This window comes from Mauremys mutica, chromosome 2 (assembly GCF_020497125.1).
Source record: "Mauremys mutica isolate MM-2020 ecotype Southern chromosome 2, ASM2049712v1, whole genome shotgun sequence".
Taxonomy (NCBI): domain Eukaryota; kingdom Metazoa; phylum Chordata; order Testudines; family Geoemydidae; genus Mauremys; species Mauremys mutica.
Window position 1 is genome coordinate 208,308,389 of NC_059073.1, and position 18,924 is coordinate 208,327,312.

The 18,924-nt window shown below is 40.1% G+C and overlaps 1 protein-coding gene across 1 annotated transcript in view; it reads left to right on the top strand.

Moving 5' to 3' along the window:
* The window catches only part of TRANK1 (tetratricopeptide repeat and ankyrin repeat containing 1), an 82,292-nt gene that overhangs the window by 48,536 nt on the left and 14,832 nt on the right, over positions 1-18,924 (top strand). The window contains 9 exon segments of the mRNA XM_045005003.1: positions 173-349; positions 2,765-5,683; positions 6,289-6,488; positions 7,037-7,174; positions 8,999-9,142; positions 10,126-10,282; positions 10,979-11,067; positions 17,524-17,627; positions 17,793-17,925. Of these exon segments, the coding sequence (XP_044860938.1) occupies positions 173-349; positions 2,765-5,683; positions 6,289-6,488; positions 7,037-7,174; positions 8,999-9,142; positions 10,126-10,282; positions 10,979-11,067; positions 17,524-17,627; positions 17,793-17,925 (4,061 nt within the window).

Sequence of the window (18,924 nt, forward strand, 5' to 3'; positions counted from 1 at the left end):
AATAGTCTGTTAAATGTATAAATGTGATCAGCTGGTTAAACAATGCATATATTCTTTTTTAACATCTACTCTCTCAACAACTGAAGCTGATGTCTTACATTTGATGCTCTTTTTGAGTTTACAGATCTAGTGTATCAAATTTAATCTTAAATATTCCAATCTATTTCACTAGCTTCACCTGAGGGGACTGGAGCCATCCCTGAAAAACCATTGCAGATGTGTTTGAAAAATAATGATTTTGAATTGGCTTATTTGCTGCTGAGCAGTGGAGCAGATCCTCGGAGTGTTTCCCTTGTCGAAGGCGATACTCCTTTGCATGCTGCAGTCTCCATCTGCTTAGATAAAAGAGGTAAGTCTTTGTTTTGGTGCACAGTTCCACCTAAATGTTAATTTATTCTGATTATTTTAGGAAGGAAGATTTATTATTTCTACTTCTACACCTGCATAATGATTAATATTGTATAGGACCAAAAAAATGTGAAGGGTAAGAAAAGGAAGAGAAATGTTGAAAACTGAGTTACAGCTATTGAGTCTCCAGAATTTGCCCCATAATTTCCTTAAGTTCTTTACTCTATTTTCATTCGGTCCTCACGAAGCTAAGCATTCATTGACTTCAATGGGAGCTTTGCCTCAATAAGAACAGAATAAAAACTGAGTAAAACACTTTAGAGCTTCGTCCAAAAGAAATTAGTATAAATTTAAATAATACAGATTATTTTACATTTTGTTATAAATTTTCAGAAAGTCTTTGAAAAGGTTCCTCACCAAAGGCTTTTAAGCACAGTAAACTGACAGTGGATAAGAGGGAAGGTCCTCTCATGGATCAGTGGCTGGTTAAAAGACAGAAAACAGGGTAGGATTGACTGGTCATTTTCAAATGGAAAGAGGTAAATCATGGTGTTCCCCAAAGATCTGTACCGGGAACAGTGCTGATCAAAATATTCATAATTGATATGGGAAAAAGGGGTAAACAGTGCGTGGCAAAATTTGCAGATGATGCAAAGTTACTGAAGATGGTTAAGTCCAAATCAGACTGTGAAAAGTTACAAAGGGATCTCACAAAACTGGGTGACTGGGCAACAAAATGGCAGATGAAAATGCAAAGTAATGCGCATTAGAAAATATCCCAACTATACATACAAAATGATGGTGTCTAAATTTGCTGCTACTCAAGAAAGAGATCTTGGAGTCATTGTAGATAGTTCTCTGAAAACTTCTGATCAGTGTGCAGCGGCTGTCCAAAAAGAAAGCAAAAAAAAAAAAAAAAGCCCAGCTGAGTGTTAGGAATCTTTAGGAAAAGAATAGATAATAAGACAGAAAATATCATAATGTCACTGTATAAATCCATGCGCCCACACCTTGAATACTGCGTGCAGTTCTGGTCACCCCATCTCTATAAAGATGTATTAGGATTGGGAAAAGGTACCGAGAAGGGCAATAAAAATGATTAGGGGTATGGAACAGTTTCCAGTGAGGAGAAATTAAAAAGACTGGGACTTTTCAGCTTGGAAAAGAGACAACTAAGAGAGGATATGATAGAGGTCTATAAAATCTTGGTTGGTATGGAGAAAGTGAATAAGGAAGTGTTTATTTACTCCTTCACATAATGCAAGAACCAGGGGTCACTGAAATTAATAGGCAGCAGGTTTAAAATGAACAAAAGGAAATATTACTTGACACACACAGTGGAACTCATTGTCAGGGGATGGTCTGAAACTGTAACAGGGTTCAGAAAAGAACTAGATAAGTTCATGGAGGATAAGTCCATCAGTGGCGATTAGCCAAGATGCTTAGGGCACAACACTATGTTCTAGGCGTCCCTAAATCTTTGACTACCAGAAGATGGGACTGGATGACCAGGGATGGATCACTCAATAAATTGCCCTGTTCTGTTAATTCCCTCTGAAGCATTTGGCATTGGCCATTGTTGGAAGACAGCGTACTGGGCTAGATGGACCATTGTTCTGACCCAGTATGGCCCTTCTTGTGTTCTGATAAACTGTCAAGTTAGGTTCAAAATTCAGGTTTTGTATAAAAATGGTTTTGTAAATCCAAAAGATTAAAGCAGTGTCTTTATTGAAGTTTTTCTTACAATTGTATACATTTTTTTAAGATGAAAATTTTTAGTAATAATTTTGGCCATCATGCTATATTCAGGGTTTACAATTTAGAAATTGTTTTTTCATGTGTACTCAAATTGCCACATGACTGTAGAATATCTGATATCTCTAATCTTCTGTAGGGCATATAGGTGGCTCAGGAAACTTCAGCTTTGGGAAAATGGTTTGAAGTTGGACTAGGTTTACAGTGACCAAATGCTACCAACATCAGATGTTGTTCGTTTCAATAGGTCACCCAACATAGTTCACTACCAAGCTGACAAATGTCCAACCTCAGAAAAATCAAAAAAGCTGGCACTTTTGTTGGCAATTGCATGAGGAGAAGCTGTTAATTGAGCAGACATGGAGACTAAACAAGCCTCTCACCCAAGAAGGTTAAAAGAAAAATTCAGCGCAGTGGTGGGGGGAATGTGTCAAATCTTCTGTTGCCATTGCTGCTGTTGTGCCTGTTTTTCTGAATAAATAGAAAACCTCAGTTTTTAGGGCTATCAAAATGAGATGTGTTAGAAGCACTAAATTCACTTTATTATTGTGAAGTACATTTATTTTCAGTTAATAGCAGTAAAGAGATTAGTAATATACATTTTCTTGTTCTCAGGAGAAAGTATATTTAAGTTAGTGATTTGTTGTTATATTTCTTTCAGATGACATTGGTTTACGCTTTCTGAACTATCTACTGGATCTCTTTGGTTCAAACCCATCCACTTTCCCACACCTTAATCCAAACAGCCAAGATAAGAATGGAAATACAGTGATGCATATTATATTTCAGAAAGCACAGTCAAAGCAGGTTAAGAAAATAATGGATTCGTTAGCAAAGTTTGACATTAACTTTAACTTGAAAAATAAATTAGGAAAAGATGTGAGGCACAGAATAAAAAAAAATGACCCTCGGCTACTCAACTGGAATACAGCTGTGTCAGAGAAGAGGAAGCACCGGCAAGATACAGTAGGGCAGCTAGTTAAGCTGCCTAAATCCATTCCAGTCTGTAACACATCACAGCCAAAAAGCACAGCTCATTCATCATCTGCATCTGTCTGGAGAGCATCATCTGGCAACTCAGCACCTGCTAATATCCAAAATACAGATCCAGTTCCTGATAACTGGGAAGAAGCAGACGTTGCTCAGCTGACAAAGCAAGAAACTGGAGAAGTAAATAAGCCCTTGACTCTGCGGGAAAGCCTACTGAAAGCAATCACAGATTTAATCCAGTGTCTTCAATTGGGTGACAACCCGATAGAGGATAATTCTCAGGTACCAAACCCATCTTCAGCACCAACGAGCGTTGAAGGTAAAAAGAGTGAGCCCCAGCAAACCTGTGGATATGAGAGTTTGGCTCACAGTAAAGGAGAGGATGCTGACCCTGAGAAAGTGGAGGATACTGAGAAGGAGTGTGGTGAATCTGACATGCCCATGCCTAATGGTGTAGGTGAAGAAACAATGGAAGTTAGTGGGCAGATTCAGGACATTGAGGCATATATTCAGGACTTTGATAACATGACATGGGAAATAGAGTGCACTTCTGAAATGCTAAAGAAGCTAGGCAGCAAAGCTGTACCTCATTATATGAAAAAGAAAATTATACTGGCAATTCAGCATCTTGGAAATGGAGAATGGACCCAGAGCCTCCAAAAGCGGCTAAAACATTTGAAAGCCGATATTCAGCTATACGAAGCTAAGCTGGACAAAGGAGCAAGGATGTTATGGGAGCTTGCAATAGACTTTTCTCCCCGTTGTAGTGAGGCTGCAGAAAAGATTATAGAGACAGAACAGTCTATACATCCTCTAGAGAAGTCTGGGAGAGTTTACACTGAAATCATTAGAATATGGGACATTGTTCTTGATCATTGCAAACTTGACCGTGCTATCGGCACTATATGTACTGCATACAACCGTGGCTTGTCCTGCATCTTGAGGAAAAAACTGAAGGGTATAAGTAAAATCAAGCAGTCTTCTAACTTGAAAATGCAAAAGCGCATTCCTCGTTGTTATGTTGAAGACACAGAGGCAGAAAAAACAAAAGAACACATCATACCTGAATACTTCCCTCCAGCCAGCGCAGTGGAAACGGAATATAATATAATGAAATTTCACAGCTTCAGTACTAACATGGCACTTAACATCATAAATGATATGAATTCTACTGTTGAATACCCCTTCAGAGTTGGTGAGTTAGAGTATGCAGTGATTGACCTCAGTCCCAAGCCCATGGAGCCAATAATCTTAATTGGACGGAGTGGAACAGGAAAGACTACTTGTTGCTTATATAGACTATGGAAGAAATTCCATTCTTACTGGGAGAAAGCACAGTTGGCAGAAGCCCCTTTGCTGGTTAGACAAATGTGGCAGAGAAGAAAGTTTGAAATTGAATCTGAAAAAGAAAGCACAGGGGAGGAGGAGGAGGATGAAAAGCAAGGCAGCAATGATTCCAGTGAGTCAATTGAGTTGGAAAGCATAGATGATGAACAAGATGATGGTGAACAATATTCAAGTGCAGATGACGCTGAATTGAATTTATCAGGTGACTGTGAAGAGGAGGAAGACTCTAGCGCAGTAGAATCTGACAAATTGGAACACTTGCATCAGATCTTTGTTACTAAAAATCACGTTCTGTGCCAAGAGGTTCAGAGGAATTTTATTGAGCTTAGTAAGTCTTCTAAGTCAACAAGTCATTTCCAGCCACTTGAGCCTAATGTTTACAAGCTACAAGAAGTTAAAGATGAAAATTTCCCATTGTATGTCACCTCAAAACAGTTGTTACTATTACTCGATGCATCCATGCCTGATCCATTTTTTCTTAGGAATGAAGATGGAAGTCTTAAAAGAACCATTGTTGGTTGGTCCACTCAAGAAGATTTGGTAATTCCAAATTGGCAAGATGAGGAGGAAGAAGGTAACGCTGAAGTAGAATATGGTGAGGATGAAAAGGCTGCAGAAGCTCACTCAAGAGAAAATGACCCTCGAGTTTTTGTGACTTATGATGTGTTTGCTAATGAAATGTGGCCAAAAATGATGAAAGGCAAAAACTCCTATAACCCTGCATTGGTTTGGAAAGAAATAAAATCTTTTTTGAAAGGGTCTTTTGAAGCACTAAGTTGTCCTCAGGGTAAACTTACAGAAGAAGAGTACAAAAAACTAGGGCGGAAGAGATCACCAAACTTCAAGGAAGACCGGAGTGAAATCTATCGTCTCTTTTGTCTTTATCAGCAAATAAGGTCACAAAGAGGTTACTTTGATGAGGAAGATGTCCTATACAATTTATCTCAAAGACTCTCTAAGCTTGAGGAGCTACCATGGTCCATCCATGAGCTTTATGGTGATGAGATTCAAGACTTCACTCAAGCTGAGCTTGCACTGCTAATGAAGTGCATCAATGACCCTAATGCAATGTTCCTTACTGGTGACACTGCACAAAGCATAATGAAGGGAGTTGCTTTTCGTTTTAGTGATCTGAGGTCACTATTTCACTACGCCAGCAAGAACTCAGTTGACAAAAAACAATATGTTGTTAGAAAACCTAAAAGGATATATCAGCTATATCAAAACTACAGATCTCATTCAGGTAAAGAAATTGCCATATTATGTTTTGGGGACAAGATCTTCAAAAGGCAGTAGTGATTGTGAATGTCTCAATATTTGGGTGCTCAACATGAGATACTTTTAAAGGGAACTGATTTTCAGACAGCAGGTGCTCAGCGCTTTTGGAAAATCTGATCCCTTTAAGGTATCCTGAGTTGGGCACCCAAAAATGGAGCCTCCTAAAATCATCAGTCACTCTTGAAAGTCTTTCCCTCACTGAATGTTTTGTTCGGGGTATTTGACCCATTTAGGATGGGTTTTTTAAAAATGTTTTTGTCTTAAATTGCTGCTTCCACACCCCCCAAAATTCACAATTTTGAGGACAAGTGGTCTACTTCTGCTCTTGATGTTTTTTTTTCCCCCACGTTTCTAACCTTTGCTTAGTCTCGTAGCCTATGTTCTGATTTGTGGTGGCCCTGCAAATCAGAGGTGCTCAAAGTGTATCCTACAGCTGCTGTCTCCTCCTAGTCACAATCTTAATCTGGCATTTCCAGATGCTGTGCAATCTGAACAAGGTTCATTTTCGTTATAGTTATGTTTATGTGAGGTATATATTACGTTTGTAATATGTATTTTTGATCATCACAGGAATTCTACATCTGGCCTCTGGGGTGGTTGATTTACTTCAGTACTATTTCCCAGAATCTTTTGATCGTCTTCCTAGGGATTCTGGCCTCTTTGACGGACCTAAACCTACTGTCTTAGAGTCTTGCAGTGTTAGTGACCTGGCAATTTTACTGAGAGGCAACAAAAGAAAAACACAGCCAATTGAATTTGGAGCACATCAGGTTGGCTTTACTTTTCGTTTATGATGTTTTATATAGATTTTTTTTTTTTTTTTGGTTTGTAGCCAAATGTAATAGCACAATCCACTTTTCTTAAGGACCAATCCCCTGATTGCTTGCAACATTCTTTTGGTGTCCATATTGCTCCCTGATAAATTATAACTTACAAATTCAGGACTTAGCTTTCTCATTTCTGCCTCAGAACCTTTTTAAAAACAGGTATATTTGACTTTCTCTCATTGTAATTTCTGCTCAGTCCTGCTCCACTTTTCATTCAGATTTTTCTCTTCCACTAATTCTCCATCTGTCTCAGAATAAGAGGTAGTGTGTCACTGTTCTGGCAGCCAGAAAGCAGCTTAGCAGCCCCTTTTCTGGAACGTGCTGAAGTATCCATGGAATTAACATAGTTTTAATACTACATTGATACCTACTGTAGTCTACTTCTTAGATAACTTTGCATTGCCATAACTAATTGCTCATTTTCCACCCTCTAAATGAAATATGTTGTCTTTTTAATTCATGTGTTACTAATGCATTTTATGTTTTGACAGGTGATATTGGTAGCGAATGAAATGGTGAAGGATAAGATTCCAGAGGAACTTAGTTTAGCACTTGTGCTAACAATTTATGAAGCAAAGGGCTTAGAATTTGATGACGTCCTCCTTTACAACTTTTTCACAGATTCTGAGGTATTTAATTAATTGCACTTCTTCCTGTTGGTCTAAAGTTGGTCTAACTGTCCTAGCTGAGGAAATATATACAGTTCTCTCTAGAGACAGTCAGTTCTACTACAGAATAGGACTCAGGGCTCATTGGAAAGCAAATTGAGCTGCTGCTCGCTCATCCCTACATAGGTTGCTGCATCTTCTGTTGCACTGGCTTATTTCGGGTATTTATTTTTCTCATTTAGAAAGTTTTCTGTGGTATGAGCTGGGTTCAGGGAAGCGACGGACCAGCAGTATAGGCTAGAGCAGTGGCTCTCAACCAGGAGTACATGTACCCTGGGGGGGTACAAAGAGGTCTTCCAGGGGGTACATCAACTCATCTAAAGATTTGCCTAGTTTTACAATAGGCTACATAAAAAGCACTAGCCAAGTCAGTACAAATGAAAATTTCGTACAGACAATGCCTTGTTTATACTTCTTTATAGACTATACACTGAAATGTAAATAAAATATTTGTATCCAACTTTATTTATTTTATAGTTGTATGGTAAAAATGAGAAAATAGACAATTTGTCAGTAATAGTGTGCTGTGACACTTTTGTGTTGCATTTGTCTGATTTTTAAGCGAGCACTTTTTAAGTGAGATGTAGCTTGGGGTACGGAAAGGGATACAGTAGTCTGGAAAAGGTTAAGAGCCATTGGGCTAGAGCTAGGTATACTGTGGACTTCTTGAGCTTTTTAACATAGCTCTGCTCATATACATACATCAGTCCCGAAGAATGATCCTCCTGTCATTTTTCCACTGTTGCGAACAGGGCCGGCTCCAGGCACCAGCTTAGCAAGGAGGTGCTTGGGGCAGCCAAGGGAAAGGGGCGGCACGTTGGGCTCTTCGGCGAACAATTCGGCGGCGGGTCCCTTGGTCCCTCTCGGAGGGAAGGACCTGCCGCCGAATTGCCGCTGAAGAAGAAAGCGGCGCGGTGGAGCTGCCGCCGATCGCAATCGTGGCTTTTTTTTTTCCTTTTCCCGCTGCTTGGGGTGGCAAAAACCCTGGAGCCGGCCCTGGTTGTGACTCAGGAGTAATGCCATTGACTTCAACAGTTAAAACAGCATAAGTGAGAGGAGAATCTGCCCCATAATCTTTAGCATCCATAAGTCAAATCTCTGGTTTCTCTTAAAGAGAGAGCCATCTGTATGGTGGTTTTGCACAGTTCACAGAAGTCTAGTCAAATGTTAGGATGAGTCCTCTTTAATGAGGCAGACTTTGGATACAGGTCTCCAGAGTGAAAAACTATTTTGTTAGCTGCCTTTGCCATGTAAGCATCATGTTTTGAGGTATGAATATAAAAGAAACTTAGAAGTTTGTTTTTTGCACTCAGGGAACATAAAATGATTTTGACTTAAATTACAATTAGCAAGAGAGTCAATAATACCTAGCTTTTTTTTCATAAAGACTTCTTAATTTGATTACTTAAGGTTGTGATTGCAACAGAAGCATGAGTTCGTGACTGTATATCAAGCTTAACTTTGGTTTTCTTGACTTTTTCAGGTTTGTACCACAAATTTGAAATTATTGAAACAGTGTTTCATTTAATAAAGAAAAGATGCAATGATTTAAAAGCAGCAGAAAAGATATTTAGTAAAGATTTTAGTTGAGAATTATGTATGGTATTTCTACAAATTAAGGCCCCAATCCACAACTTTTAGGATATAGGTAGATTGCTGCATGCAAAATCTTGGGTGTGTGCATGTGTTTTTAAAATATATATTACATATGTGTACGTATACGTAGGCATGGGTATGCAGTAGATTCAGCTAACCTGAAATCTTTGTATGTTTCTCAAATTGTAGGCTTACAAAGAGTGGAAGATCATTTCTTCTTTTACCCCTTCCTCTGATTCGCTAGGAGAAAGCAAGCTGGTGATCGAAACACCTTTAGAGAAAAATATTGCTACTCAAAGCAGATCTCTGGTGCTTAATCCAGAAATGTACAAGGTGATACACTATGGGTTTTTTTTATAACACATTGTTTGGAGATAGCAAGCACACAACAAACTAAGAAAAATCTCAAAATTCAAGAAAGACTCCTAATAAATCTTATTTGGCATTTTCATCTATAACAGTTCTTCCAGTAATATAGTAATATTACATATTGTAATTAATTAATTCCAGATCCATCCATTTTCTTTTTTCTGGCTTTACCGAACACATGATTTTCTTGGGCGGATTTAGAAGTTTTTTGGACATATAGCAGGTGGGAAGGCAAAGATCTTTTATAGTTAACTCTTAGTTGTAGTAGTTATGGTTCAAAAACAAATTAAGAGTTAGGGACTAATTGACCTCTATGTTATTCTAGTCTTGTACTGTTAAAGCAATGAAGTTACATGAGGGATGCAGTAGTGAACCAGACTCTTAATACCAGATTTTTCAAAATTGTGAGAGAAATTTGGGGGGAGGGATAGCTCCGTGGTTTGAGCATTGGCCTGCTAAACCCAGGGTTGTGAGTTCAATTCTTGAAGGAGCCACTTAGGGATCTGGGGCAAAAATCAGTACTTGGTCCTGCTAGTGAAGGCAGGGGGCTGGACTCAATGACCTTTCAAGTTCCCTTCCAGTTCTAGGAGATAGGTATATCTCCTATTATTATTATTTGTTTAATTTGTACTTGAAGTGTCCATAATTGTGTGCAAAAATAAATGACTTCATCTGTAAATGTTTTTTAGACACAAAACTGGCTCTTTGTGTATGGAACTGTCTAACTTGCAGTACAAGTAATTGCACACAAATTAGATGCAAAATTGCACATGCATTTTTGCAGGCATAATTCAAAATCAGGCCCTTAATATTTAATGTGGTTTATTTTAAGATACAGAATTAACTATTTAAAATAAAGTATGTACTCATAGCATTCCTTTTACTATGCACTCATATAATTTCCTGCACATATCATGTCATTTGTCTTTTTAATCAATGTATCCTAGATGCTCAATGGAGAGCTGAAGCAGCTGTATACTGCCATTACAAGAGCCAGAGTCAATCTTTGGATCTTTGATGAAAACAGTGACAAGCGGGCTCCGGCTTTTAAATATTTCATCAAAAGGGAATTTGTTCAAGTTGTCAAAATAGATGAAAACAAAGGTAAAAGCTACATCAAAACTTCCTATAAAACTCTGAAAACAAGATAATCCACTAAATGTTTGTTGTTTGTATTAAACCAGTTAAAATTCCCGTGTTCTTAGCCAATATTTCTAGCTTTTGAATTATCATAATATGATGAATGGTGTGTGTGTGTGTGTTTTTGTTTGCCTCTAATGTACATTTAAGAATAAAATACTATACTTTTTACTTGCTCCTTGCTCAAGCAAATTCCATTTGACTTTAGTGAGAATTTTGCTTGCTTTAACTCAGGTCTAAAATATCTGCAGTGTTTGTGAGACATCTCATTGTTATCTTTCCTGTACAAGTGAGGAAGGTATGCAACCAACCCATAAACACTGAGTATTGATTATGAAAAACTCTCAGTTAAATCAAACTACTTATTAGCAAATGAAAGAACCTATTTATTGTTAAGGGACAGTAAGGTGACTAATCTTTGTTACCTGCGTAATATTTAAAATGTCTAGAGGCCTTTTAAAATAAAACTTGAATTGTTTAAATGTAAGTTAAAAAAATAGGAAAAATCTAATTTACCCCTTCATGTGATCAGCTGATTTAAGCGTAAATCATGGAAAACTGTAAAATGATGATAATCCTTAGTTTTGACATATATTAAGTGTCTTCTCTTATACCATATCACTAACATAGAATAACTCTTCCCTCTTCTCCACTACCCAGATTTTGATGATAGCATGTTTGTTAAAACTTCAACCCCAGAAGAATGGATTGCACAAGGAGAATACTATGCTAAGCATCAGTGTTGGAAGGTAAAGTCATATGTTTGTCTGAGATAAGTTATGTTATCTCAGTTTTGAGACCCTGTTCTCTTTGTACCCGTAAAAGTCACTTTAGAATCGTTTGGTTGTTTTACAGTAACAAAAATGAGTCAGTTGGAAGTTGTGACTTTGAACCATTTAAAATTTTATTTCAGTAAACAGTGTTGTAGGCAAGACACTCAATTTCTTGGAAACATAATGATCTGGGTGATGAGCCCAGAGCCTTTTAAGGTCACAGTGTGGTTTATGTCTGTATCTAATTAATCTCTTTCTAGCAGTAATATCTGAGAACCAAAGGATTTTGCTGCAATACAAAAGTCCATATAAAATATTGAATAATAAAAAATGAAACCATCATTTTAAAGTGTGCACTGTATTATTAAAAAGGCCTGTTAGAACTCTTGACTTTTAAAGTTTATTATTTGCTAGATTGTTAGCTAATATCGTCCAAATTGGGTCTGTCTGGTCAGTTGATAGTGTGGAAATGTTCTGACTATTTCTCAAGTAAATAACTATAAGGCTAAGTTTCTGTGGTGGGTATCAGAATGGTACATTACATTTCCTGAAGACAGCAGCATATAGAGCTCTTGTTTAAAAAAAAAAAAAAAAAAATTCTGTGGAAGCACAAACTGTGTTTTCAGTACTCCTGCTATACAGCCCCCTCCCCCCCCCAAAAGCTTCCTAATCTGATAAAGACTGAGTGTTCTGGAAGGAATGGGATTATCTATATCCAATACTGATTCCTTAGACCAGTGAGGAAGTTAGCAGAAGATCCTTCCATATCTCTGGCTACAATGGTTGACTGTAAGAAAGGGGATTAACTTAAAGCAAAGGAAAATGTGGGAGATTGTGATGGGGGTGGACTAGGTCTGGAGGTCCCCTGCTGGAGGCCTCACAGCCCTGCCTCGCCCTGCCCCAGAAAAGAGCAGAGAAGTCCTCCAGGCAGCCTAGAGTGGCTGAAGGGGAGCAGCCAATTCGAGGACTTGCTGGAGTGACCAATCAGGGGCCAGAAGAGCCATATAAAAGGAAGCAGCACATGCAGAGCAGTCAGTTGCTGCCTGGAGCTTGAAGAGGGGGGACCGGTGCCTGGCTAGATAGAAAAGCAACAGGACCATGGACAGCTCACTGCAGGAAGAGTTGAGTTCAGAGAAGGCTGCCAAATACTGGGTGCCTGGCCAGCTGAAAGAGTAGCAGGACTGTGGACAGCTCACTGCAGGGAAGGCTGAGCTCAGGACCTAGCCAGACCAGGTGAGGGTACCCGTGATGGGCCCTGCTGGGTCTGGTTGAAGACAGAGCCCAGGGAGGGCTGCCAAAAAGGATGCCAACTGAAGGTACTGAGGTGGGCCCCTATTGGACTGTTAAAGAAGGCAGTGCCTCCGGGAAGGAAGCCTTGGTGCTACAGCTCCATACCAGGGCCATGAGAAAGAACTAGACTGTATATCCTGGATGTTGGGAGAGTGTGTGACACTCAGCCAGAGGGTGGAGTCACTGAAGACCCGATGAACAACCGTTGGCTGGGGGGAAGGGAGTGGCACCTACAAGAAGTGAATGCCCCCCTATTGTCAGAACAGAGAGAAAAGCAGGCTCACACCCTGCCAGAAAGGAGGCACCCGGGAGACATGGGTGCCCACCGCATTACAGAGATCCTTGGAGCTCCTACAGTGATGTGTAGGACTTATCCAAATAGTAACTAGGATTAACTAACAGAAAATGTCTTCAACTCTGCCTTTCCCTCTCGCAAGAAAAACAGAAATCTAATTCAATTTTTGAACATGAAACAATTTTTTAATACACCATACTCCCTTCATATTCTGGCCCCACTCTTAACGTGTGTGTCTCATGAATCTTTGGGCATTGAATTTTTTTTTTAATCTACAGTAAACTACTGGAAAAAAAAAAAGAAATGCATGTTTTAGTATAGTGCATATTTGAGAAGTATTTGGATCAGTAATATGTAGTTTTGTAACCTATAACAAAACACTACAAGCATGTACCCATGTGATTTTAGCTGTTATACTTCTTTCTTTATAAGCCTGTTCTCTGCTTATTGTTGTTATAAAAAACATTTTTTAAAGGATTTTTGAATGCCAAAAGTGGTTTGCTTTGTGCTATAAGTGATGTTGCATCTCAAAATGGAACATGACAAACAAAAAAAATGTATTGGTGGAATAAGACAGACATGCTATTGCAGAGTGACTATAAAGTAAAACTCACTAAAGTGCTGGCAAAGCATGTTTTTTCTCTGTCGCTCTGACGCTACAGTATGATAGAATCATAGAAATGTAGGCCTGGAAGGGACTCAATAGGTCATCTTGTCCAGTTGCCGGCACTGAGTCAGGACTAGGTATTATCTCTAGACCATGCCGGACAGGTGTTTGTCTGTCTAACCTGTTCTTAAACACCTCCAATGACGGAGATTCCACAGCCTCCCTAGGTAATTTATTCCAGTGCTCAACTGCCCTTACAGTTAGGTTAGATATTAGGAAAAACTTCCTATCATCCTTGCTGCAATTTAAGCCCATTGCTTCTTGTTCTGTCCTTCGTGGTTAAGGAGAACAATTTGTCACCCTCCTCTTTATAACAGACTTTTATGAACTTAGACCTTTATCATGTCTCCCCAGTTTTCTTTCTCCAGACTAAACAAACAGGTTTTTTTTTTTAAAAAATTTATATTTTTTATTTTTTATAATTTGTATTGCTCTCCTCTGGACTTTTTCCATATCCTTCTTGAAGTGGTGCCCAGAACTGGACACAGTAACTCTAGTTGAGGCCTTATCAGTAAGGCTACAATTCTATCACGGAAGTCACTGATTCCCTGACTTTCTGGGACCTCCGTGACTACATCTGGGACAGGGCTGGAGCAGCTCTCAGCCCAGGGGCTACTGGAGCAGTGGCTGTAAAAACAGCTGACCAGCCGCCAGCCCAGGGGCCGCAGAATAGCTGACTGGAAGCCAGCCTGGGGGCTGCCAGTCATGTTCCCAGGGCGGGAGCAGCAGCTGGGGTTGGGTCAGCCCCCTGGGCCTGGCGTAGCAATAGTCAGCCCCTTCAGGAGCAGCGGTGGGGCTGGAGCAGCTGCAAGCCTTGGCCCTGGCAATGTGTGTCTCCCCTAGCCCCTGGGTATTTTTAGTAAAAGTCATGGACAGGTTGTGGGCTTCCATGAATTTTTGTTTATTGCCTATGACCTGTTTGTGGTTTTTACTAAAAATACCCATGAGAGAATCAAAGCCTTACTTATCAGTGCCTAGTAGAGTGGAGGAATTACTTCTCCTGTCTTGCTCACAACACTCCTGCTAATACATCCCCCCAATGATGTTTACTTTTTTGCAGCAGTATTACGTTGTTGACTCATTTGGTTTGTGGTCCACTGTAACCCTCCAGGTCCTATTCTGCAGTATTCCCATTTGGTATTTGTGCAGTTGATTATTCCTTCCTAAGTGTAGTGCTTTCCATTTATCTTTATTGAATTTCATCCTATTTATTTCAGGCCATTTCTCCAGATTGTCAAGATCATTTTGAATTCTAATCCTATCCTCCAAAGCACTTGCTACCCCTCCCAGCTTGGTATCATCCTCATAAGTGAACTCTCTATGCCGTTATCCAAATCATTTATGAACATATTGAATAGAACTGGCCCCAGGACAGATTCCTGTGGGACCCCACTAAATACACCCTTCCAGCTCAGTTGTGAACCACTGATAACTACATTCTGAGTACACTTTTCCAACCAGTTGTGCACCCACTTTTTAGTAGGTTCATCTAGGCCATGTTTTTCTAGGTTGTTTGAGAAGGTCATGCAAGACTGTATCAAAAGCCTTACAAAAGTTGAGCTATATCACTGTGACATACCCAGAGTAGAGTCCAGACTAGTGAGTAGCTGTCACCGCTGCCCTTTAACCTCGGGTGCTCTTTACACTGCTTTGCTGCTGTGGCTTCCAGTTTGGACTGCTCCAAAACAGCCTCCTGCATGCAAATCACTCCCAGCTATGTCTGTGTGCACCTGCAGCCTGCCAGTCACACCTAAGTTCTTATCAGCCTCAATTATACTGCGGGGTGACCCCAACACACTCCTAGTCACAGATTTCCTCTCAGAAAGGTATTTCCTGTAATGCCCAGCCCTCTCCTGGGCAATTCAAGCTTACATAAAGTCCATCATTTAATTAATAGAAATGATATGCACCAAACCTTGTTATGCCAAATGGAGTTTCCCAAACACTTCAATTCAAACAAACTGAATTAGATAAAACAACAAAACAGGATTATTAACTACAAAGAGAGGGATTTTAAGTGACTACAAGTATTGAGACATAAAAGTCAGAAATAGTTACAAGAAAAATGAAGATAAAACGGAACTAATGCCTAACTTTACACTGAATTTAACGTAGTTTGTTTTTTCTCACCCCATGCTGTCAACAGTCTCACTGGCCAAACTTCTTCTGTTGAATGTCTGCTTCCTTTGTTCCCTGTAATGCAGCGAATTGATGGACAGAGAGAGAGTGAGGAGGTGGGGTGTCTTGGGTTGATTACCTTTTACTTTTTATAATCTTCTTCCCCATTTTGAGAAGCATCTCCAGCTGAGGCACTCTGTGGACAGTACACCTCCCAGGATGCCAGGTCAGGCCAACAGGTGGATGCCTCCTAGAGGTGATGCGTGGAGGGGCATGCAGGGTCACTCTCCCCCCCCCCCCCAGTTGGCTTGTAGTGAGCATGCTCAGTAACATCTGCTGAAACCGCTGCCCTCACTCTGTCCCCCCATTATTGACAGGTACAGGTAGTCTGATGCCTCCGTCCTCCTTAGAAGGGAATCACCAGCCACCACCACCCTCTGTTTCCTTTTGGGAGTGGTGGTCATGATGCTCCCAGCCTTGGAAATACATGGCTTCTCCTACTCCCCCAATGGCCGGGGGGAGATTCCGGATCCCTTGCTGCCAGGGCAGCGTACCATTTTTTAAAATCTCTATGGACAGTAGGTTGGGAGCAGGAGTGGAGCACTGCCTGCTGCCAGAAGTAACCAGCAGCCAGGTTCCTCCTTTCCTGATAGTACTGCAGTCCTCTCCAGCCAGTTGCTTCCTTCACCTTGGAGGTCTTTCTCCTGTGCACACATGCTCCTCAGCCTAGCCACCTCCTCCTTGTAGCTCTCCCATGTGCTTCCTGGGAGATTCTACCAGTAGACACCTTTCACACTGGATGGGCTTCCCAGCCTGGCTTTCTGTGAGGGGAAATGCAGGTCAAGGTCTCTGCAAATCCATACCAAGACCTGGGTAGAAATCCATGGTTGGGTTCTCTGCCTGGACACAGGTGCAGGTGGAGGAGCCAGAAGCATTGGCGATGCAGCCTTTCCGAGCCATGCTGATTTGATTCTTTCTCACTCCTACAGGCTCCCTCTCAGACTCTTCTGTTTGCTGCCCTCTGTTGGCTAGCTTCCTGTGGTCACTTAGCATCTGGCTTTTAAGTTCTTCTCTCCTAAGTCAGCCTTTCCCCCTCGTTAACAAATGGGAATGGTGATCACAAGGATGATCAAGGCTCAAAGGACAGAAGGCTAGAGCCTTGCTAGTGACCACTCAGCTAGCAGGCCTCTGGCCCACACTCTCACACAGTCACTGACAGACCACTACTGTAAATTTTAAGCAAACTGAAACAAAAACCAGATAGACAAGTTTGCCCACTCATGCCAAGAATTAGTGTTCACTCCTCCTTCAGCAGGGGATCTCCCTCTCAAACTCCCCTGTTGGTATATTAACCTTATTTGTAAACAAATAGTCCATGTTCTGTGATTTTACTCTACGTTGAACAGATCTTTTTTTCATCCTATAGTGATCTAACTGGAATAAGTGCTTTTTAGGCAACACCTCCCTAACTTTCTGTGAATTGCTTTGTGCATAGTTTAAATGTTGGAGAACCAGCTTCTAATCTCAGGTAGTGCATATTGCCCATGTATGTTTTGAAAAGTCCACTACTGCATGTGTCGAATATTTTTTAACTATATGGTTGTGAATACTGAACATCTGAGTTTAGCCCAGGGCCCACGATGATGCAGGGAAATATGCAAGGAAGGGTTTACTGACTTCCGCTGATGGGACTAGTTCCCTCTGACATATCAATTAACCCTTTAGAGTCTAATATAGTAGGAATGTATTGTTTGTGTTGCCAATCCACCCGAAATGCAGCTTTCCCTGCTTTCAGGTTAATTGTAAAAAATTCTTAGTTAAAATTGTGTGTGAACTTATTTTGAAGCTTGTCTTCATATTAAAAATGTACCCAAATGCTGTCCTTCCCCTTCCTCCAGGTGCTTTGCTGGTGTTAATGTTTCCTTTGATGTCACCATAAAATGACATGTAACAATTTTTTAGGCAAACAGGTTGTTCTACCAAGAAAATTGTATGAATGTGTGATAAGTTTTAAGGGACACATGAAGGAATGCATATGTGCATATCATTTATCTAATTTCAGGTGGCAGCCAAATGTTACCAAAAAGGAGGAGCAATTGAGAAGGAAAAACTGGCCTTAGCGCATGATGCTGTACTTAATGTGCAATCAAAGAAAAGCAGCCCCAAGTAAGTGCTGAAATATAACTGAATTTATTAGTAGTGTTTCTTGGAAAATACAGGGAACAACATGTTCTTGTTGATGGAACTGCTGGTATACCAGACTTGTAAAAAATAATGTTAAATTGGATTGGTTGTGCATATGTGATCTTTTTTGTTTTTTGTTTTAAATAGGGAAAAACAGATGGACTATATGTACCTGGCTAAGACCTATTTGGAATGTGGAGAACCAAAGCTATCCCTGAAATGTCTGATTTACGCAAAAGAATTTCAGCTTTGTGCAGCACTATGTGAAAAATTAGGCAAGGTACTAAAATCATCTTCCCCCTCCCCCACCCAGTGTTTAATGGAGTGTGTCTTATTATGGGATTTTTAGATCTATTTAAGGATTTTAAACATCATGGTCCTAGACAGGATGCTTTAAAATTTGTATTTGTTATCTCATATTAGTATTGGTGAGATTAGATAAATGTTCTTCCACGGCATACTGGTAGAGTCATAAGTAAAATACAGTGTTTTTTCAGGTGGATCATATGTCCAAAAGCAACATACATCACAGAACAGAAATAAGAGGAGGGAAGAGGCAATAGCAGGGACTTTGCATTAATAGATTAGGTTTCTTTACCATTCCCCACAATGCCAAAGAGTTGTCATTCTTGCTTTTGCTTTGTTGGTGTTTCTAACTTGGAAACCTTTATCTCCATACAGTCAAGTGGGCGGGGGGGAAGGAAAAATTATTTTTGTTTGATAGTTGACTAAGACTGAAATTATTACTTGATATAACCATTCAGGTGTTGCTGGCTTCAGCAATTTATGTGCCACGTAGACAATTTGTGCCTGAACTGGTCTAACATGAATAACAATCTGTTAATAATGTAGAGTTATACAAATTACTATAATTTTTCAGTTTAAACCATTGCCTGTGAACTCTATCATCCATTCGCTGAAAAAGTGCAGAAACAACTGAAATTGTGTGATGGAATAATGCACCCCCCCAAAAAACCCAGGTTGCATCTCTGATATCTCAGTAATTAAAAAAAAAAAAAAACATTGTAGTTCAAAATAAGAGTTTTCAAACACACTCAGCATTAGCCTAACTTTGCTCCCATTGCAGTCAATGAGAAAATTCTGTAGGGGCAGTTAGGCCAGTTGTGGGCAACCTGCAGCCCATCAGGGTAATCTGATTGCGAGCTGTGAAATGTTTTGCTGACATTGACCGTCTGCAGGTACAGCCACCCGCAGCTTTCATTGGCTGGGAACAGCAAACTACGGCCACTGGGAGCTGCTGGGGACCATGCCTGCAGAC